This window comes from Loa loa (genome assembly GCF_000183805.2).
Source record: "Loa loa unplaced genomic scaffold supercont3.111, whole genome shotgun sequence".
In the NCBI taxonomy this organism is placed as follows: domain Eukaryota; kingdom Metazoa; phylum Nematoda; class Chromadorea; order Rhabditida; family Onchocercidae; genus Loa; species Loa loa.
Window position 1 is genome coordinate 139,676 of NW_018108291.1, and position 22,893 is coordinate 162,568.

Sequence of the window (22,893 nt, forward strand, 5' to 3'; positions counted from 1 at the left end):
AACTTGAAAATTTCTTCTAAAATTTAAATCTCTCGAAATTGGATTATATATATGTATATATATCATCTCCAAATGAGATTAAAAATACTTTTGTTTTGTCGTGCTTGAAATCTCTTTCTCATCTTCCCATCCTTCCTTGCAGTTTTCATGGACTGCTAGGAATCCACCATTCTGCATCACGAATCGACTCGGATAACCAATTTGCAACGTTATATAAGAAGGATCCAGAATCGTATGATACAATACACATTTTCTCAAAAATGTTATCTGCAAAAACCGATGAGTCGGAAAAAGATGCCACTGTTTTATGTATCTACCGTTAATCAGTTTCAACTATGTTGTTGCTTAAAATAATCTATTTTGGATGCTTATTTTCCAAATGCTTTTTCTCTCTAGTATGTGATATATCTTCACCAGCATTCACTAATTCATATATAACCTGATCAAACTTAGTGAAAGAATCATAATCTGGCCAACTTCGTAACCATTCATAGACCAACAAAATGTGTGTCCGTATTGACTTGCGAAATTCTCGGAATCGTAACGGGAATATTTCTTCAGTGGTATATGGCTGAAAGGAATAGTTAACTTTGAAGAGCTCTTGGAGCATCAATTACGGGAAAGAGAATCAGTTGTCAGCGTAGTATGTACATCATGATTTGTTTGTTTAGATCTATATTTTTGCTTTGAATAAAGTTTTTTTTGAAGTTATAGAAAGCAATTCAAAGTCGAAACGCGTTTTAGATAGTTTTTAGAGAAGTATTATGAAAGTAAGTTTATTAAAGTCGTAAAAGTGTATTCTTTCGAATGGATGTCATTAACATATGAGTATTCACGCCCATTCAAAGTATCTGTGGAAATTCTTACGCATGATTGAGATCTTCCCAATATACTGCCTACTGGTCTTTCACAAAACAGTATCCGACGACGTTCGCCAATTTTCAGTTCTTCTGCCACCAATCGACGTAAAACCTGCGAAAGTTCAAGAAGGTACTTTAAAATCATCTGCACATCTATTGACATCAAAGAAGAGAGTGTGGCAAGATGAAGCAGTTAACTGAAAATTTGTATAGATAGAAAACAAAATCGCAATCATGCTCAAATCAAAAAAATGCTCCATTAAGCTATCCAGTGTAGCTGACTTATCAGTGATGGTATAATAATAAGCTCCACATGATTGTGCCTGAATGTGATTTCTTAAGGAACATCAAAATTTCAATAATTAATCCATTTTGATAGTCAAGCGATTTTAGGGCGTTTGCACACATCCAATCAGTAGGTAGCAATATCATCTTAGCTTTGAGACATCTAGAAATATACTCCGCATTTATTTATTGGCTTCAATTCCTTACATCCTTTACATGAAATATGCAAAAGATTTGAAATACAGTCATAATCTTAAGGACACTAACTGGCTTTTTTTTTACGTCCAAGAGGGTGCATATAAAAAACTTACATTGTTATTAGTGTGAAGCAACACCTGACTGCTACTCATCGCATGGTTATATTCGGCAGCACCGCTGCATTTTATCGACAACATGCCATCATTTCCATCATCGCACAAATTTCCTATAAAAAATAACTCCTTTCATAAAAGATAAATCGGAGACATGATAAAAACACACAATCATTTCCTCTTTATATCATATTTTCAACGTGCAATTACTAAGTTTGATATCTCTACTTTTCATGTTCTCCAAACTATAATCTAATATACAGTATGGTTCTGGTTTACATGATAAAATTGAAAAAACTTTTCCATTTGAAAATGGATAGCGAGAAGCAAGTCACAAAAAAACACAAAAACACAAAATACGATGAGGAAGAAAAAAGTAATGACATTCTAACAAACGAATTTGATTTGATAAAATTATACAACACTAATTTTTTGAGTACTGACGCAATGTGAAAAATGTATCTTCTCACCAGACTATATCAACTTCTTTCCATAATTTTTTATACACTCATCTTTCTTCCTGCAACTTTCTCTAAAAGTATTGTGAAAAATATTTTTCAATTTAAAAACTGGTACCAGAGGTGTTTCGAGAATCCATATGATTACATAGAGAATCCGTGGTCGGTAAAGGTGAAGAAGAAACTAGGCATATTGGCGAACTTGAAAACTGAAGAATATCATATTAGAATACATTAGAATGGTGATAATGCTGGAAACAGCAATGTCCGAATCGAGCGAAATGATAAAAACAATAGTAATTTAGGATTAGGACCCACGCAGAGAATTTATTTTAGAGGCATTAGCAAGGACGGAAATTTTCCCTACTTTCTAAGCTTGTGGTGAGCAGAAATCTGAAAATATTCTCTATCCTTTACAAAGCTGCTCACTTCGATTCATTATTTATGGTAGCGAAACACGAATGGCGCAATCATCTCCTCTTTCATGATGAGAGTACGACTTTTTTTTTTCACTTCACTTTCCGATTTAAGATATAAATTTGAAGAAAAAAAGACCGACCTCAGTCTGAACATCTTGTTCCAACTGTCCACCAAATCGTTTGTTTCTTTTGAGGCCCGATTTTGTGGCGAACAAGCGATGATATTCTATTTCCGATTTTTTCGGCTGAACAGCTAAATATTTCAGGGTTTCAAATTTGAAAAACTAAAGTACAGTTAACGAGGAAACTTTTAAAAGATTACAAGAGTGCGCATTATCTGATATGACCCAATTTTCTTCTGAAAAAGTAAGTAAATGATAGGGACATATTTGTTCTGGTATCAATCATTATGCAAACAAGTTTTTCCAACCGATAAGAAATATAGAAACAGATATAAAAAATGGATAAATGGTGATATTTGTCAAGAGCTCTCATGATGAAGTAAAGTAGTCGAAATGTTACAGAAATTACGAACTCTAACTCCTCACATACCGCAGTTCCTAAAAAGAAATAAATATATATCCGAAAAAAACTTACAATTTTTTTCATACCCACTAAATAACATTTTCGTAGACGGCACGCTTGACACACTTGACGTGTGGCTGTAAGTAAATTACGTCGATTATTACTCGTAAGAGATCAATAGTTCTCAGTTTAGGCATCGTTTTTGAATTTTTGAGAACATGCTGGAAGAAATGAACTATGCCTCCCCTGAATAGTTATTTTCAGAAATGGATTTTGAGAAAGTACTCGAAAAGAACTCTCAGTAGTGTTTCGCTCAAAGAAGCATATCTTACACTAAAACAGATTGAAAATAAATAAACGAAACGGACAGTAATGGACGGCACAATTATTCATGCCAGTTTTGCAAATGAACACTTTTCGATGCACGATGGCACGACGGAAGAATGCAGCGCACGCAGCGCATGACTGCGCTTCAAAATGATAACCAGTAGCTCTTGCTAGGCAAATGAGGCAACTGTACCGACTAGCATTGCCAGTGACCGGGAATCCTGAAATGACAACCAAATCTAAATTTTAATGCAGACTAGATTTTGTAGCAATCTGGGGTCCAGTGTGATTTGGATTCATTCATTTCTAGACCAAAGAAAACGATGCTTATAAGTATGCAATAATTTTATCGTTCTTTTATTTTCAAGTACGAAATATCCAAGTAAGCAGAGATGATACGGCCTGCTATGTAATAGTTCATTGACAAAAAGATGAAAAGATCCAATAAGCAATTACGAAGAGCGGTTAATTTGAACAAAATTATTTTAATTGCTTCAAATGATTGAGATAAAGTGCCCTTCCCTCAACCTTCTCTGGAGGAATGGAATTCGAAACTTGTTCTAATATTGAAAACCATAAGAGAAATAATGACAACTGCAGTCGACCAAGAATTAAGCTTTGAACGTATTTTACATAATAGATGTAGATAAATAGAAAGCAGAAAGTAGTAATAGAAAATAGCTATAGAATTTTTTTCGACTATTTTATATATGAGGGCGTAGTCCAGTTTACAATATCCTTTGACTTCTTTACTTGACATGATAATATTTTATGATTCTAAACTTCTTTACAGAAAAAATTAAACGACGTAGCACTTGGTTTCTCTCTTTTCACTTTTGACCATAAGTAACAGTTTCAAAAAAATAAAATAGAATAAATAAAGTAACCTATGCTCTGAATAGTAGTGTTCATGAGGATGATTTCAAATATTAATAGAAGAAACAAAGACAGATGCTGTCAGTCCAAGGAAGCGATAAATGATAAAAGATATAAATGCGACGAAAACGAATGATTATTGCCAAACGGCAAAGACAGCTGTCTTGTACTAGAAATGATGACGATGAAGCAAAAGTAGCAATACACTAAGAACAAGAAAAACAACAAAGAGTAATTTTTTCCATCAAACCCTCGTAAAATTAACTAGAAACGAATTTTCGAAAATAATTTAAAATGATAGTTGAGTCTGTAAGAATCAGCAATTTATTTACAGATCAGAGCTTTAATTCTGATCCATAAGAAAATTTTGCAATGGATTGTTTTAGCTGTGACTAATTTCGAAAATATAGAAATGAAAATATGGGGAAACAATGAAAATAGATACACAATAAGCAAAGTAAAAAACAACTGTTAATTATCTGTTTTTTGGTTTTTCTTCTTCAAGCACTCTCTCTTTGAATTTAGCCATCTGATAGTGCGATATTTTCCGGATCACCAGGAAACCAGCAATAATCTGAAGCTCAGAAGATATTTTAGTTATCTTCGGATTGTTTGGGATCTTACTTGTAGTGAAAATTCTACAGATCGATATAAACTTCTAAAACACCTTAGTACGTTGCTCTCTCCTTCCTACCACACTCTCAATATCTTTTTCAGTACCGTTCAAATAGAATAATTTGGTTCCTTATGAAAGGGTAAAGTCGATTAAAGCTATACCTCTATCAACAAAAAGAGACCATGATAAAAACTCAAAATTTGCTCTAACGGTGTTGGAATATTAATATTCAAGAACGAAAATGCTGCAATCGGCACTTGCAAAACTATACTTGTTACCCAGAAACCGGATAGAGCAGATATCTGAAAAAATGGTTACAGCGCAGAATTCTTAGTGCTTCAATTCACTTCTTGCCAATTGATCGCATAGTTTGAAATTCGTGACTCCACATTTCGTATTTCAAAGTTTTATATCCTATGTTCTGTTCTATACTTTTTTGGATTGAAGGCAGTCCAAAAAAAAACCAAACGTGCAAATTATGCAGGTACCAACAAAATTTAAAACAATTCGCATGTTTTACTCACCTTTTCGCCCAAATTGCCGTAGTACCCAAGAAATAACCGAACAAACTCAACTATAACTGTTATGAAGAGTAAGGTCAACAGTACAACCAAATGAGTGACAGACAAATAATGCATCTGCAATGCTTCTAATACATTTCACTTGGTTACGAGGAGCCCAGACTCCACTTATCCACAATCATTCTATGCTCTTTATTCAATTTCTGCTAACAAATATGCATACTATTAGAATAATACTAATAGAATAACAGTAATAATATTAATATTAAAAAGTAATTCAGAGACGACTTCATCAATTTGTATTTCAAATTCCTTTTCACTTTTGTAGTACAAACAAAGAGGGTTGTCGGCTTTTTATCAATAGGGTTTGAATTTTGGGGTTTTCACTTTAAGCTTTACTAATGAATTAATTACTTCTTATTAATGGATGAATATTGCGCTTTCACTGCAGAGATGCCAAACATAAGTTGGATGCTTAAAAACTTCCCTTCTTCTCTTACACCTTCATTATATAATTAAGACAATAGTTCAACAGTAAGATTCAATAACCTAAGGAGGACTTAGTGAATTATTGTTGAAAGAGTTTTCCTTCGGCTCATAAGTTCTGCGTCATTATTTTACATTCTTTGTTTGGAGATAAGCAATCCTTCGGTAAATTTCGCAAAAAAAAAAGCAAAAGAACAAAGTAATCGGATGTGATAAATTAAAATAAAGGATCTGAAACGTTGCGATCAAAAACGACAAAATTGACGGAATTAAAATTACCTTACTGATAAGACCAACAATTAATCCAATGGTCCAAAATGGCGCCAAGCAAACGTTATAATGCAAAGCAATTTGTAACGGTAAACTTGACAAAACTTCTGTAAGATAAACCTTTTTTTTAAATTAATGATTACGAAAAAAACGAAGTAGTTGATCGAAATAGGAAGTAGTTAAAAAAACGAAGTAGTTAAAAAAGAGGTAGTTAAAAAAACGAAGTAGTTAATCATCTTATCAGTGGTTGAGACAAAATCGCATAACTCGCTTTATGATATATTGAAATATTTGCTACGATATATTTCTTTGATATGTTTTCTGTGAAAAATATAAAATGCAAAATACTCTATAGATGTTTCGTTAAAGATATCAAAATATGTATCATTTAACCTTTACCAACTTCCGTTCTTTCAGTAAATCTTTCCGTTGCCCTCATCCGCGCTTTATTTATTGTAAAATCTGAAAATTTGCCACAAAACTGCAAAAAGAAGTCTGTCTTGGATTCACTAAACCATTTTCTGCAACAAATAAAACATATGCAAATTGACTTTCAACTTCTAATGATTAAGAAATTTACCAACGGTAATTCGGTCTGATTCAAATAAAAAGCAAGATATCTAACAATTGGTTTTATTGCTTTTAAATCAAAAGATTAGAAATACCTGAAACTAAGAAACTCAAGGAGCACTTGTCTGAGGTTGCTATGGTGACATTAACGACCGATCATGGAGCCGAATCTCTGCTCCATGCCAATTCCTGTGAGCTACCTCACTTTGCTCACTCAAGCAGTCAATGTCATTTCATCGAGAACAACCATTCCATGTAAGATGTGAAGCATTGTAAATTTTATATAACTTGCATTGTAAAAAATCGAACTTGAGAATTACATTGATACCAAAAGTAATACACGCAGCCGGAGATCTGCTATATTATTACTAGAACCTTCAGAAACTGCAGTCCAATATGCAATTTTGGAGAGAATAGCGTCCAAATAGCATAATAGATACCGACTCAATCCTCTTTTCAAGGAGATCCATAAGTACAGCAACTATTTCCACTTGTCAACACTATAACCCCGGAAGCACTAGACTGAATTTCCCATCTACCTTAAATGCAACGAGTGGGACTTGCGCTTCGTTGTGAGCGCTTTGCAACTATGTTCTTGTTGTCATTGTCATCATCAGCATTATTAGTGTTGTTAATAACTCCTTTAGCATGAATAGACAGGAACAAAAACCGGAAAATCCCTACTAACATGGATGCATGGGACGAGTCCAACAAACGACTGATTTTTGGCTACTTGTCTCCTGCCTTTCTCGTGATATAATGTCGACCTACATTAGGTCTAGGGCGGACTCAGTATTTAATTGAAATGTGATGTCACTGAGGACTTTAGCATCGGAATATACGAGGTGGAAATATCAAAAACACCTTTAACACTATAAGGCAGCAGTCAGTACGAAGAAACAATAACGGAGAGTAATTAAAGAATTGCAAGTTAGAGAAATAGCAGAGATTAACTTGTGATGCTGTGTAAGTAGGTTGAGGTGCTTGAAAGTTATAGATATAAGCGGTCATTCCTGTCGTTTTCAGTTTATAGCTAATGAATACAATGGAAGATCTCGGGAGTTATAAGCTTCAGCTTCAGCAGGTTTGTTTATTGCCTTCCTTTTGTTCTTTTTCATCCTGAATTCATGTGAGATTATCTGAATGGATAATGACCTGCATTTGTTTGGGATATATTTGTAAAATTACCACGTGTTATTGTTTAGTGATAGTTTCATTATCATTGGTTCACTTATATCTAATGTTCATTATTTCGAATTTCATTTTTAACTGGCCATACACTGATTGCAAGTCTTTTCAGGTCGAAGCAGCATTGCTAACTGAACCAGATAATGATGAATTATTAAAGCTGAAAGTCGATTTGCAAGAAATTATTGCTCTTCAAGAAGAATTAACATCAGCAACAGCCGAACAACCAAGCAGTATGGCTTCCGATGATGCTATTAAAAACCCTTGGAAGGTATGGTATTCTATTCTATATTTACTTTTCAGAAATTTTTATTTTAAAAAGGCTTCACCTCCTTTTAATATAATCTGGTTGGACAGAGCAAAGGACCTCCCGACTGCATTCGATGGAGTACTGTTATTATGACATTAAATAAAATAATTCACATAACTTAAACTTCTGTGCCATGGTTAGATATACTTTTTATTTCTTCTTATAGGTAGGAGATCAGTGCATGGCGCCATCCTCGAATGGACAAAAATATCTGGCAGTGATTGATGGATTTGCGCAAGATAATGTTGCTGTTACACTGGTCGGTAAGCATTCCATTTTTGGTTTTTTTTGGTGACAAGCCCAAAAATCTTTCAAAATCTTCCATTTTAACCCAGTGATATATGGAAATATTAGATAATTGAGGCTTACTTGTTGGAAAAAGATAACACATATAATCAAAACAAGCCGTGTAAAGCTTTTTATAAAGCTTTTTTTTGTAAAGCTTTTTTCGTGTAAAGCTTTTTTTTAAAGCTTTTTGTTGATTCATTATTTTTACATTTGATTGATTCCCTCTAGTATTTTCAAAGCTTTTCTCCGAATTCTATCTAAGGATAGGTGTTAGTTTTTTTCTCAGCCATACTTTCAGCAGAATAAGCAGATCTTTCCAGTGTTTGCTTTAGAAATGATGAAATATATGTGGATAGCATATTAAATAAGCGCTTTATTTTGGTCGTTTTATGCTTTAAATATGATCCATTTGTTGTCCGGTTTTTTATTTGTCATCGCTTCTCGCTTCATTCTCTGCTTCAGTGTTGAGTGCTTATCCAACCATCATTTCTGGTATTTTTTAGAAAAATTCTGCATTTAGGTAAAGGAACAAAGTCTATGGTTAACGTGAACAATTTAAGTGCAGTTTCGAAAGATGACGGCAAAATGTATGTTTGGGAAAAATCAGCCAAAAATATGCGTCACCGCAAAAGCGAATGGCAGGTGAAGCACATTTTTAATTTTAATTAGAATTTTTCATTAAAGACGGTTTTATTCATTTCGTAAGTTATTTGATTTAACAACAAAAAATCTTTCTACCAATGTTCTATTATATTGTTTATGAATAAATGTACTTGATGAATTTCGATAGCGATTTATTATTTTCTGAATTTTTCTGAGAGTCATTTGTTTAATACTGAAGATGTGGTAAATTTAAGGATAGCAGTAACTTAGTGATATATGAGATAGACGTGTTTTGAAGTGTGGAAGAAAGAAGTAATATTTAAACAGATGATAGTTGAATGTAGGTGGCGGTGAGATTAGTGCTCAGGTTGCTTTAAATCAAGGTCAGTATAATGTAGAAGGCGCTTCAGCGAGATATACTTCACGTATGTAGCGTAATATAACGCAACTTCTCACTACACAAGTACCATAAAGATTGATTCATTAAATGAAAGAATATAAATATATTTAGGAATATAAATAGTGCATCTTTGCGGTTTATTCTGTTTGTTCGGTTTATTCGGTTTATTCTACCTTTTTTCGGCTGTCATCAGTTTATTCTGAAGTATTCATTTACAGATGGAGCGCGAAAGACGACGACTGCGAGCACTTAAAAAAGAGCACCGGAAAAAGGAACTAGAAGAAGCAAAGGAGGACGAGAAGAGGAAATGGCTTTCTTTCAATGCAAAAGCAGCAAGTCGAAGCATGAAAGTAACTTTTGGAATTGCTCTTTCTGGATTTTTGCAATAACACTGGCTCGTCATGGTGCCTCTGTCAATCCGAATTTTCACACTGCAGTATGAAAATAATGGAAAACGAAATAAAACAAGAGTGTTTCGAACTTTAATCAGAATGTGACCAAAATTTTGTACTTAGTGTAAACGCACATTCTTTGTTTTAGCTGTTTTGGGAATTATACTGGGCAGATGGAATGCGGGAAACTTTGGCTAGTTTTATTTGGATCTACACTATTCTCTTAGTCATAGCTACATTTTTCTTAGGAGTTATATGGGCATTTTAAGATATTAAGGATGCATTAAATTTAGGGATTTAAACGGCCTACAGCATCTGGATCAGCTCCTGATGGACCGGCATGGGGTATTACTTCACAGACGAGGATATCATCACGACAAGATCTCGGTGCTTTCAAATCTACGCAGCGTGGAAATATGGATTCATTGTTTTAATTTTCATTACATGTAAGGTGCATTCTTGTACATGTTTTCTGTTTTTCATATGCTCCAAAAGGTGGGTGGGATAAATATTAGAGCGGATTTGTTTAATTTCGAGATATTGTTGTGTTGTCTAGACTTTTTTTTTGCAAAATGGTTTCTAGTACAAATGGAATTAGTTTAATTAAGGCTCGATATAGTAGAGCTGGTACCATGCTATTGTTTGCTGATAGGGGATAAAATTCATTGTTTCAAACGCTTAAAACTAATTATCCTCTGAAGAGAAGTAATGTATTCATTGGTTCATTATGCAGTCTGGAGGTAGAATTCGCTTCAGCTTAATTGATCCTTCCAACTATTTAGATGTTTACGATTTTTTTGACTATCTTTTTTCATACAAACTAAATCACTGTCCAAATCACTATACTGTAGATTCAGCGACCCACATAAATATCCCACATCTTGAAAATCCAAACTAGTATGTTGGTTGTTGATGATGAAAGAGAAGTTGTCTATATAACTACCAGCTTAGCGAACAAGTACTATAAGCAGGGCGTTTTCTTTTCGGACGATTCTAGGTACAAGTATTTATAGTGTTGCTGTATGACTATTGCGCAATCTTTGGAAAATATCGTAATCCATAAGTAGGTAGTAAAGTAATTTAGTGTTGCCTTAACAGCCTTTAGATTTGTCAACGTCTTTTCGATACAGTCGAAATTAAACCTTCCGGAAATATTTCACATTTGTGTAGTGAAAATAGAAATGTTTCATTTAGAAAATGATAAGTAACCGAAAAGCAGAAGGCATGAAATTTAACCTATACTTCAAATGATTGTTTACTTTTTCTTACAAAGAATTATTTTTTTTCCTATTATTTTTTTTCCTATTATTTTTCAATAATAATTGTTGTTTGTGGTGTTCTCTTTTTGGATTCTTTGTGTACGCTTCACTGCTACCTTTCACGATCAATTCATTTATCATGTCAGGAAGTATTGGCTGGTTAAAAGTGGCATGCTTTCTATTTGGAAATCGCAGATAAACTCATAAATAGTGTCACCGATTCAATATGTAATGAATTTAAAATTTCCAAAAAATGTACTGTGCAGTTTGAATCTAGAATTCAAGTTTTCTTTTTCCTCTCTCCATATAATCTCATCATCCTTAGATGAATATTTGATATCTCAGTGTTTGTTGTGATTTCAAAGAATTAAGCTACTAGACCTTTGTTTTTTAATCCTAATTAGATCCTGAGACTATACTTTTCTTTTAGAGTTGTTTTAATTGGAGTAACATGTCCTTTATTTTGAACTCGAACGTGCACTCACTTGCCGTTGAACTGTCGCGTATATGTTTCAGAAGATTCTCGTTATCCTGTGTATTGCTGAAAAGGAAATTCCAAGGCACTAAAGAGAGGGAGCGAGGAGGAATCGGAAGTACACTTGCTACATTTGTACTACATTTGGATATTCCTGCAAATATTTTCTGAACCAATATGTTTAAACTCCCAAGCTATGAATATTGTTTTCGGAAACACTTTGTTGTTCGGACGGAGGAGGATGCGAGGAAGCAAGAGCGAATGTCACGAGAGGTCATGAAAATTGAATATTTGTATTGTGGAACTTTTTGAAATATTGTGGGTAGGATAGTCGAATATTGGTTGGCGACGGTTTGATAGATGGAGAAGTATTATACTTTACAAGGGAGTTTCCAGGGAATATTAAATACAACTGGATTGTAGAAACTCCTGAATTGTAGCATGACCTCTTGTGAAATCATGTAGAATGACTACATGTGGAGTCATTTATGTGGATTCCCTTTAATAAATTCTGCATATCCCTTATATAGTGGGAGTTTGTTTATAACAATCCAAGAAGTTAAAATTGATAAACCCTAAGATGACCTTAAGTTCTTTGCAATGTACCGACATTGACCTGAGATCCTTCACAATGTGCTAACATTGAGTATGAATGTGGTAATAAAAACATGAATCGATTTACAACATCTTACAACACGATTTGAATTAAACGTCTATAATTTGAATTAAACGTCTATACAATATCGACATTATTTTTACGTTGAAAATGTTTCGGTTTTCCCTGACAATGTGAGTTGCTTCTCTGCACTCATATTAGCGTATCATATTAATCACGTATGGGTAACATTCAAAATTAGAAATTAAAATTCATTAAATCAGCATAAGCTTGTAATATGCAGGGAAATATGATGCTATTGTAGAGTTTTCTCATGACACCGCAAGCTAGGTTTTTAATTTGGAAGTTTTGGAAGAGAATTTGGGATTTTGGAACTTTTTGCATATACTTTTTCAACTTCTCTTCTGATTCCGTGGATTTTGTAATCTGCTAAGCAATCTTTTTCTTTTTTTTTGAAGTAAATGATGGAAGATTTCATTAAATTTAATAAGACTGGTCTATTGCAACTCAAGAATGCAACAGTTTTTTTTGCCAAACTTTGTCAACAAGGATAATATCTACAGAATTAAAAAAAGTTGTGGAAATCTAATTGCGACATCGATAATGGAAATTTATCTGAATGTATTATTTGACCATTGTTACAATGGTATGTATACTGCTTTGATAAAGGTATTACAGTTCGCTTTTTTGAACGGTAGCACATGTTCCTGCTTCTCTGTCCTTTTTGCTATGCTATTTTTTCTCCTTAAGGAAATCTCGAATTCGCAATAGTGCAAACAAAGGGACTAGGACAAAATTAGAATTTACATTTTTGCCTATATTAGAAAAACAATTGTCCCAATGCCTCTACTTCAAACATTCCCAATGTAATAATGATATGAAAATCAAACTGCAAACAGTTGTCAATGCTGCACCCCTTTGATAACTGTTATCAATGTTAATGGTAGTCGTCATGGTTATTCATTGAATTTAGAAATTTATCACACTTATTTTTCGTTTTCTCTTTCCTTCTTCATTCCTTTTCTTTTTCCATTTCGTTTTTTTTTTCTTTTTTTGTTTGCATGTCAATGAAACAATGAACTTCTTTGGGAATCGATTATTCAACATTTTTCCTTTCATCCTCCTCCTTAAGGTCATCAAAGTTCAAGTATACGAAATTTTCTTTAACAATATTCTTTTTGTTTCAGTTTTTTCGCATTTGGTGCGATGTCAGGATAGAAAGAAAGAGGAGAAATTGTTTTTGGTGGTAACTTTCAGTTGAAGATTAAAATTTAGAGTAAGGGAATTTTGTTATGAAACTTTCCTCCTTCTCCTTTATTCCTCTCCATTTCTTCGTCATTCCTTTACCCTCCATCTTACACACTTCTTAGACATTTTGATGGCTTTTCATTTTATCTGGAAAAGTGATTATCGTAAAGGTATATTATTTGAAAATTATTTCTACCGAAAATGATTTTTCCGTCGTCCTTTTTTTCCTAATAGAAATATTATTTGTTATTTGTGCTCATAGTCTTTCGTGGAAAGGGACTGTAGGAAGTTAATCTATGCAATCTCAACTAGATCCATATAGTTAAGCAAATATAAGCTTATTAGCTGTACAGGGAGATACGACTGTATTATCTATGCCAAATTGTTTTCCCATCGTAATGAAAATGATTGATTGCAATAAAGAAAGCATGTGAAATGAAATATCAAAAAAAAAAACTACCTTTGCTTATCCGGCTTATTCGGAATGATATCTCTGTAAAGCTAAATAATTGATTTGTTTTCCGTTTGAATGGTTTCGCCATGTTAATTATCTTCTGGAATGAAGTTGTTGATAAATAAATGAAGAAATTGATATCATGAAAATGAAGCATGTAATCTTATTCCCAGTGATACGAAAAGAATATCTTCTACAACTGATATGATTTCCGAAGTTTTAACCACATCAATGACAAGGAAACCACGACTCGATCCAGAAAAGTTGTTGGGTGGATTTGGGAAATATGGCAAGTATCAGGTAGTGATATTGATGTTGGGAAAAAGATTTCAGTTTTTCGTAGCAGATTCTACAATCAGTTGATCTGACTGATATAATTTCAGATCCGTACATGCATACTACTAATGATACCTGCACTCTTCCACTCCTCACAAATGCTTATCATGGGATTTATCACTCAACCACCACCATTCCAATGTAACATCAATATTCCGAACTCTTTCAGTCCTTCTGTAAGTCTGTTATAGCATTTCTTTATTCATTGTGCAGAAGTTAAATGACATTATAAATAATAAATCTTTTTAGATTTATTTCTGTGAATAATGATACCTGTTAAAATGATAAGATTGTATTTTGTAGCAACAGACTTATCAAGTGCTTGATAATTGTCATGTATTCGAACTGAAGACCAATAAAACAATGCAATGTTCAACAGTACCTAATTCAACGTACCTATATGAAGAGGAAGTACCTTTTTCCACAATTAATTCCGAGGTTGGTTTTTAAAATGTGATAAGAGTTAACTGAGCTGTGCAATAATATCATTCGAATTGTTGTCAGAATGATAAACCCGGATGGGTCCCATTCACAATCGCGCACTTGACTTGTGGCGCAAAAACAAGTAACATACGTAAATCAAATCGTTGTAAATCTTCCGCGTTATGCAGCAAGAACTAGAGGTTAAGTTTCCTGGAAGTTTTCATGAGAGCTAATGATCAATTACTACTGATAGTGATAATATTGGGTATTAGTTGCATGAAAAATTTTCAGTTCAATTTAGTATGCGAAGATGAGCACTGGGCAGAGCATGGTACATCATTGTTTATGCTAGGTAAGCAGCATCAATATATATATGGTTGTGAGATAAAGTTTTCATTAATATTATCGAACTACCAGAAGTTTGAAACATTCACGTTTAAGGAGGGCTGTTCACACCAGTAATTACTCAATTATCTGATCTATATGGTCGGCGGAAATTGCTGTTGCTCTCAATGTGGACCGCTAGCATTATGGCTAATATCTGTCCGATGGCACCAACGGAGCTCACTTTCTTGGCTTGTCGTTTCATCCTTGGTGTCACAGCTATGGTACATTTCTAAAAGCCATTTTTTGTAACAGAAGAATAAATAAAATTCAATTTGAATAAAATGTGCGGGGATTTTTAGTAAGTAATTGAAAATTTAATTCAAGATTGAAAAAAGAATATGTGAGCATGCAAAACACAAATAAATTTTATGAGGATAAGGACAATTGTGTGAGTAACTGTGAGGATTATTAAATACTTCAAGAGGAAGAAACCGTTTGGATCTCCAGACCAGCTTCTCTCAGCATGCAAAACACAAATAAATTTTATGAGGATAAGTGTATTGAAATGGAACAAATTTTGAGTTGAAATGGAATCTAAGGACAATTGTGGGATGACGGGAAGAGGAGAGAAGGAAAAAAGACATGGCGCAAATGTGTTCGTTGCAAAAATTGCAGTACTAGTTTCTTTCTATAATGTTTGCGAACCTTATGCTATATATTTAGAGTATTTATGCTTTAATGTGGACAATGTGTTGTGAATCAGTGGCAGTCGAATTTAGATCCTTGATCCCAGTAGCATATACATTTGCATGGGTAACAGGGATCATGTTTGTTGGCATCCTGAGGATCTGGATCCTCAACTGGAGGTGGTTGTACTTCGCGATATCTATCCCAAGTACACTTAGTGCCTTATATTATTGGTTCGTCCTAGTCATCCTTTATGCTTATCTAAGTTGTTCAAATTACTTCAGCTGTGATTTCTCTAATGCGTCTTAGCAGACCTATATTCTATAGACTAGAGGCTGTTTACCTTGGAGACCTGCATCCTTTGGGGTTCAGTTCTGCTAAGATGCATTAAAGAAAGTCCAAATAAAACTGTGTGAGTAACTGTGAGGATTATTAAATACTTCAAGAGGAAGAAACCGTTTGGATCTCCAGACCAGCTTCTCTCAAACAATAAATAACTTCCCGGATTTTTTTTACTCTTTGTCCTTAAAAAGTAGCAGAGAAATACGATTGTCTTAAATGTGAAAGTGATTCGATTGCATGATAGTTTCTGTGATCAGTCTGATTTCAGGTTACTGCCGGAATCACCATATTGGTCAATAACCCACAATAAACATAAAGGCATAGAAAAGTAAATTTTTCTGATTGTTCACCTTCGAATATGTCGGCGGAAGAAATAATGGTCACTCCCATTTGTATTTATAAGATGTTAGTGGATGGAACGGAGTTCTCAGTACTGTTTGTGTTATTCATGTCAAAAAGCGCGTAGAAAAGAGTCTGAGTATTATAAGATTAAAAATGACTTCAAAAGATGAGGTCAGTTCTGCTAAGATACAATCGGAAAAGTTCAATCATTTTTTTATCCAAATAGAAAGCACAAAGCGAATTAGTAAAGTACTTCTGGCACGATTGCTAACATGCTAATCTTCCATCTTTAACTTATAAGTCATTAATTTGAAACAAAACAGATTTAAATATAAAATTATCTTTGAAACCGTTTTTTACGGCACAAATACAAAATTTTCAATGATAAATGATATTTAATATTTATTTTAGATATATTAAAGATGCTTGTCGTTACAACAATGTTAAGCTTGATTTGAGTAAATGTGAATTGGACTCTCAACAATCTGATAATCAGAATAAATCTCGTACTCTTATCGATGTTCTTTGCAACAGAGTGGCGCTTTTTCATTTGTTCGTGCAGTGCTATGTGATGTTCGTTTGTTTTCCTCTGTGTAATTTACGAACAATAATTATTGTAAATTAATTCCGTTTATTTTAGAAATCAAAGAGAGTCCAGGTTTTTAATTTTAGGATATCAATGAATATATCCTACTGGGCTATGGCACTCTTAAGCACAACATTAAGTGACGACAGTTTCACCGGTTATTTCTTATCTGGTTTCATCGAGTTGCCTGGTGGTTTGTTAGCTGTGATGTTATTACTTAAATTTGGACGACGTGCTATCACCATATGGTCCTTCTCTATGCAATTTATACTACTTCTCTTGGCTATACTTTTTCCAGGTAATCGGTGACATTTACTTCCATGGCACGATGGACATTTACTTCCATTGCTCATTTAAGATATGTTGACGAAATCACTGCAGGTAATGGAATAATGCAAATATCGCTTGCCGTAATAGCCAGGTTTTTCAATAGTTTCATTTGGGTTGCGCAGCCATTGATGCTTGCTGAAATGAGTCCTACAACAGTACGCAATATATTCTATGGAACTGTGCAGTTTTTCGGAGACATTGGTGCCTTCTTGGCACCTTATTTACCCTTGCTTGTAGGTTGCTATCAGAATATCAGTTCTTGTTACTCAGGAATTTTATTGATAAATAGAGTATGAAAGGAATACAGCAAAGTTAAATAGTGAGCATTAATGAAATCGTAAGGCTTTTGCTCAAGACCTTCTGAGATTATGATATGACTGTTAAAGGGAATAAGAATAAGATTAGGATCACAAAGGCATAACAAGTTGCAAAAGTGATGCTATTTTCCTTTGTTTTCTTTTTCACTGATTGGTTTATCAAAAAAAAATTTTCGGCTGAACTTCAGCATAACTGTAGTTACCATAGGATACTATAGTGGGGATGGAATAGGTGAAGCTCCATTTTCTCTTATAAACAGGAATATAAATACTGTCATGCCTTGCGAGCACCGTTCAAATTAAATGCCTTCTATTCTGTATTCCACTTCAGAGCTCTAGGGCATTTGCCTATAAGGATTATTATTTGTCATATTGCGTGGTAATAACAGTCTTATCTTATTGCAGAAAAGTATAAGCCCTCAAGCACCACAGGTGATAGTAGCAGTAGTTTCCCTTAGCGCAGCAATAATTTTGCTCACAGCACCTGAGACAAAGGATCGTCCGATGCCAGAAGATTTGAATGAGTTCGATCCAGGATGTTTTCTACAAATGTTCGGATATCGGAAACAAACAAGGGAAAGTGTCTTCTTAACAGCGAAGAATGTAGTAAGAGCAAGTAGTAGCTTTCTATTATATTTCTTATCCTTCATTTGAAAACTTAATTTTATTCATAAAATTCAACACCTCTCTGAATTTGAACTGTACTTGGGGGAGTTTAAGATCGGACCTGCTTATGTGAGTTGCGTGCTACATTATTACTATTAATGCATTGCTTCGGAGCAATACAATGAGTTCCGGAGCTATCAGAAAGATCATTCTTACTGGAAATCTACCAAATCACTTGGAAATGGAAATGCGAACAACACAGCAAAGGCACGGATCGAATCGCAAGATAGCCTTAATTGCTTCGAACTTAATCCTTAAAGTGCCTCGTAATTTTGACCTTCGAAGGAAAAAAAATGGTTTCTCTGTTTTCTTATGAAAAGTACGATAGATGTAAATAATAACACTGGTAACTTTTTCAAGTCTTCTAATGCATTATCTTCCAAGGTTCAATGAATCAAAATGTAGCTGAAGAAGAGAAACTTTGATAATGGAAAGTGATGAGAAAAATGTGATGACTTCAAATACCTTTTACACTTCATAAGTACATCAGATTTTATTTCTGATATCTGCTCGCTTAAATTTATTAATCCATTTTTATTTTTTGAACTTTAACTATTTTTAAGTTCTTCATTGTCTCTCATTCTATTTTTGCTGATTAAATTTCATGAAATTATTCATTGCTGATATTTCTTCTGAAGATGGTAATCCGGAAAGTTTATATAAAATAAGTTTGTTAGCACTAGTACAAATGCTATAATTAAAAAGAAGCTATAAATAAAAAATGGAACTTTTGAAGTACGCATCAAGTTTCTGAATTCTAACTTTAATTTTTGTATTTCGATTGTTTCCGATGGTTCCAAGATATATTAAAAGAAGATTCCACTCATTTTGCTCTGATATACATGATCATTTATCTTACATTGATCCTTTCAATGTAACGATAGGGAAGACTGTAGCAAGAATTGGTCTTCATAGTTTATTACTTGTATTAAAATTGGAAGAAAATTAAGATTTCTTAGAATTAAAATCAATTTCATTATTCATAATCATGATTACGCTTCACGAAGATTTGGGAAAGACTTTGCCCTACGCTTACTGCAAGCGCTACGAATGTGAGTATACCCTTTGGCCGCAGTGAGATTTTTTAGGCAAGGCGCAGCGTGCGCGGAATGTCCCCACCCTTTACTCCGAAGGTTCATCTGCAGGGCCTAATGAGCTAAGACGATGATAACAAAGTTCTCAGGATGTAGATTTACTTAGAGTATTCTTCTTTTAGATGGATGGCCTTGGAAGGCTAAATGAACTCCATCTGCGGATTTGGAGCTAGAGTTGTCCTTTTCCTAGAACAGTTGCCGGAAGGTTAGCCAGCCCATCATGCCTCTGGACACACTTTGTTCGATCCATCAGTTAAGATCCGTCTGGCATTGGAAACCATACCAAAGGTATGTGCTATCACCAGCATAGATCTCAACCTCATTAGGGCATGAATGCTTCTCTCCCCACGCGACAAGAGAGTATTCATAAAGAAACGTTCAACCATTAATTATATGGAATAAAGCAATTTGCTGCTGCCCACTACTATTGTTCCTTTTGCTTCATACCGATTTACCAAAGTTCCTAAACTCGTTTACGTTCATGAAAACTATTTTAACAAGTTAACGCATCCAATCTATCCCCTAGTTCTTAGAGATTCATCCTTCACTTCATACGGTTGTTTCTTTTTTAAATCCTGCAAAACTATTTTAACAAGGATGGCAGTGCAAAATTGCAATTTCATTGAAACTTATTGTCTGGAATTTTCAAAACAATATTCGTCCGTTTTGTTTCATTCTTCATTTCTAGTTTTAACGGAAGGAAGTCTGAATTTTTCAGGTTGTGATATTCATCATATTCATCTTTGGTTATTCTCATAGTAGCAGGGTAAAGTCAATTCTAAAAGCATGAAAGCTACTAATCTTAAATTGTTTTTCTAGTTGTATGTGGTAACATCTTTGTCCAGTCTATCATCTATTTAGCTGTTTTGATTAATGCACTTGAGATATCGTCATCACCACTGTGATCCATTATGATATTATCATGGTTGTTGTCATTCTGCATCTTCTTCTTCCAACAACCTTACCTTTTGCCCAAGATTAAAAGCGCTCTCAAAGATTGTCTTAATCATTTTAGTCTTATAGAGTTCTCCATCAGAAAAGTCATGGTGCAAAATATTTCAATGTTTCAAATTCTGTAATTGATTGATACTCCATATAAGGTTTTGTTTTTTCTCTGTAGACTCCGAGTTGAAAATATTCAGGGATTTTTTCAAAGTTTAGTCGAGAAGAAAAGGAGAGCACTTCTGTAAAATGCAGTAAAATATTCAGCGACGTAAAATTGACTGTTTATGATTTATTTTTGAGCATGGAAAAGCTCATTGTAGTCCTTCATGATCATTTCCCTTTCATGCAACCAGTTCGATTCTCTTCTACTTTCTATATCATTACAGCATTACAGCATAATACTTTCAAGTTCATAGATAATAAAGTTCGCAGGCAGAAGAATGTTGCAAAGTGATTTAATGAAAACTTTCAGTAACTTGCCAAGTTACGGAAGATTCACCAACATTCTTTGCTTCACATGCACCACTCAAACCACACTAAAAAATGAATTTTTTCGATTTCTTCTCTCTACTGCAAATTTCATCTGTAAATGCCGATAATTCAATAACGTTGATTTGATGTCCCTGGCGGTCTCTCACCATTTCGTCATCTACACGGTACCAAGGTCAGTACGGTGAGCGATCGACACCAGTTCCGTGAATATTGAGTTTCTATTAATTATTTTAACTGATACTAGCAAAGAGTTACCGACTGCTAGGCTTTTAATGTCCTCCCTAATGACATGTAAGCGGTGCTACCGTAGTGTTCACTCACTTTCGAGAACCGAAAGACTCTTGAAATTAATCAATATTCACCATGCAACCTACAACTTTCAATTATTCCACTTTATCGTTGTATCAGGAAATTCTGGTTTACTTCCATTACCGCTATACGCACAGCCAGTCTATTCACCAGCAAACTGGGTCACAGTAGGAGCCTTTCTTTGTATTTCTAAATCTGTTCCATATCTTTTGTTCACATACAGATAGACTGGTAGATTCCTTGTTGTTTGTTGTTGTTGTTGTTGTTGTTATTGTTGTTGGTAGTTGTAGTTGTAGCAGTAAGCAGAGGGTATAGTATCTTTGCTGAAAAAACTGTCGAGTAGGAGGCTTGGTTTTTTTTTTTTTTTTCATTTACCTGATCACGATAGGAAGGTATGAAACTTTGGAGTATGTCTTCTTGATTGTCTGACATTCTGTCTCTATCTTTTTGTCGTAGGTTGTCAACCATTTCCCATCAATATTCTAGACATTTCGAAAACCTTGTTTGGCGTCACCGACATTACCCATCGCTTTTTGCTCCCACCAAATATTCTGTTCATTCACTCTATCTTAACATCACTTCAATCTCATCGTCATGACATATTTGGATATTGTTTTGTGTTTCTCAAAGGTTTAATTCAGCTTTACCGCATTTTCTGCTGGCGTCACAATTGTCACAATTGTTTTATGCTTTATTTTCTCTGGAGTGATTTGGGATGATTATTCTGCAACTTTTCTACTCGAATTTTGCCAACGAATATCCACGTCATACAAGACATGTATAGAGAAGGCAAGATGAGTAAAGTAAAGGTCATTTGATGGACAATAATGACGATGATTAGTTTGTGTAAGGAAAAGTAGAAGTGAGCGGTTAAGAGTATCACAATTTTCATTCAAATAATAAAAAAATTGCTCCGTTATAAGAATGTCTTGCTGAATCTTTAATAACATGTAATTTGTGAACGACATTAATTCACTGCAAAAATAGAGATGGAAATGAATCGTAACATCGAGCCGAACAACAACATCTCATTTGTTTCTTTCAATGATCGATTTCTATTTTGATTTCTTTCTATTAATAAAACTATTGCCAAGTTTCGTTAGTTTTGGAGTAGTTGAAAAATACGATTAATTCCCGTCCAGGAATTGAAATTTTTAAGCTTGCATAGTAGGATAAGTATACGATCATTGATTCATTGTTATGATTCATTTATTTATTGTTATAGAATTATTAATATAAACCACATCTTGACAGTTCTTAGTTTACTGTTATCCTTCTAAGAATTACAAAAGTAACGAATTGTACGGAAATTCCATTCCCCAGTTTGGTAAACAAATGCTCAAGTTACATGAAGGAATTATGCACATATGCAAACATAAAATTTCTTGCGATATGGACAGAAGCAGTGGATACGAAATTAACTTCCAACAGTGTATTCATCCTTTTTGGAGTAGAAGAAAAATAAAATGTGACAGACAGATTATCATATTTTTCCTTTTTAAAATCAAAGGAAAGATGAACCTAATAAATCATCAAGATGAGTGAAGGTTGTGTTTTTTTTTACAATTAAACATTACTTTTTTCAATTTCATCGCGTCTGTTTTTTGTTTCTTGTCCCCTCATATCTTAATTGTGAACCTTCCCCAATTATTGGTATATAATATTGGTATAGAAGAAAGAACTCGAGATTTGTAAGTTTTCCACTGACCCTAGAAAATTTAGTCCGCAGCTGAAAGAAACTTTAGTTGGTACTTCTTATCATGTATCAAGTTTTTCTGGAAGGTAGCAAAAATTGAAAGCTTTTCAGGAATTTACGCATATAAAAATTAAGGTTAGTAAAACGAAAAATGCAGCCACATGAAACATTTGTGCACTCTTTGAGAAATATTATTCTGTACTGTATCATACCCAATGTTTGGAGTACAAAAGGCCATCGACCA

General features: G+C 34.0%; 5 protein-coding genes across 6 annotated transcripts; 2 read left to right on the forward strand and 3 right to left on the reverse strand.

Annotated features, from left to right (window-relative positions):
* Positions 1-78: 78 nt before the first annotated feature.
* On the reverse strand, positions 79-3,502 carry LOAG_00329 (hypothetical protein; the record flags this gene model as incomplete). The annotated part of the gene is made up of 8 exons (XM_020445403.1): positions 3,227-3,502; positions 2,931-2,995; positions 2,474-2,586; positions 2,033-2,123; positions 1,457-1,569; positions 868-972; positions 440-571; positions 79-267 (listed from the first exon to the last, which is right to left on the reverse strand). Exons 2-8 carry the CDS (start codon positions 2,956-2,958, stop codon positions 79-81), a joined length of 771 nt encoding a protein of 256 aa, XP_020304130.1. The 5' UTR covers positions 2,959-2,995; positions 3,227-3,502.
* A 21-nt stretch (positions 3,503-3,523) lies between these two features.
* On the reverse strand, positions 3,524-7,260 carry LOAG_00330 (hypothetical protein). Its single transcript, XM_020445404.1, has 6 exons — positions 6,620-7,260; positions 6,354-6,416; positions 5,964-6,061; positions 5,202-5,315; positions 4,839-4,979; positions 3,524-4,635 (listed from the first exon to the last, which is right to left on the reverse strand). The coding sequence occupies exons 2-6, from the start codon at positions 6,391-6,393 to the stop codon at positions 4,537-4,539; spliced, it is 492 nt and encodes a 163-aa protein (XP_020304131.1). The 5' UTR covers positions 6,394-6,416; positions 6,620-7,260; the 3' UTR covers positions 3,524-4,536.
* Positions 7,261-7,544: 284 nt separating this feature from the next.
* LOAG_00331 lies at positions 7,545-11,828 on the forward strand. 2 transcript variants are annotated; one of them, XM_020445405.1, is made up of 7 exons: positions 7,545-7,608; positions 7,825-7,983; positions 8,189-8,285; positions 8,831-8,952; positions 9,532-9,663; positions 9,999-10,151; positions 11,481-11,828. In XM_020445405.1, exons 1-6 carry the CDS (start codon positions 7,561-7,563, stop codon positions 10,137-10,139), a joined length of 699 nt encoding a protein of 232 aa, XP_020304132.1. In that variant the 5' UTR covers positions 7,545-7,560; the 3' UTR covers positions 10,140-10,151; positions 11,481-11,828. The 2 variants fall into 2 exon arrangements, with proteins under 2 accessions (XP_020304132.1, XP_003135919.1); XM_003135871.2 differs by lacking the exon at positions 11,481-11,828 and having other exon boundaries at positions 9,999-10,384.
* A 2,160-nt stretch (positions 11,829-13,988) lies between these two features.
* On the forward strand, positions 13,989-18,371 carry LOAG_00332 (hypothetical protein; the record flags this gene model as incomplete). Its single annotated transcript, XM_020445406.1, has 12 exons — positions 13,989-14,057; positions 14,141-14,269; positions 14,397-14,531; positions 14,808-14,868; positions 14,958-15,124; positions 15,567-15,763; positions 16,141-16,200; positions 16,626-16,787; positions 16,887-17,098; positions 17,182-17,363; positions 17,853-18,053; positions 18,255-18,371. The coding sequence occupies 12 exons, from the start codon at positions 13,989-13,991 to the stop codon at positions 18,369-18,371; spliced, it is 1,692 nt and encodes a 563-aa protein (XP_020304133.1).
* Positions 18,372-21,099: 2,728 nt separating this feature from the next.
* Positions 21,100-21,385, reverse strand: LOAG_00333 (hypothetical protein; the record flags this gene model as incomplete). The annotated part of the gene is made up of 2 exons (XM_003135873.2): positions 21,100-21,276; positions 21,329-21,385. The coding sequence occupies 2 exons, from the start codon at positions 21,383-21,385 to the stop codon at positions 21,100-21,102; spliced, it is 234 nt and encodes a 77-aa protein (XP_003135921.2).
* Between the last annotated feature and the right edge of the window lie 1,508 nt (positions 21,386-22,893).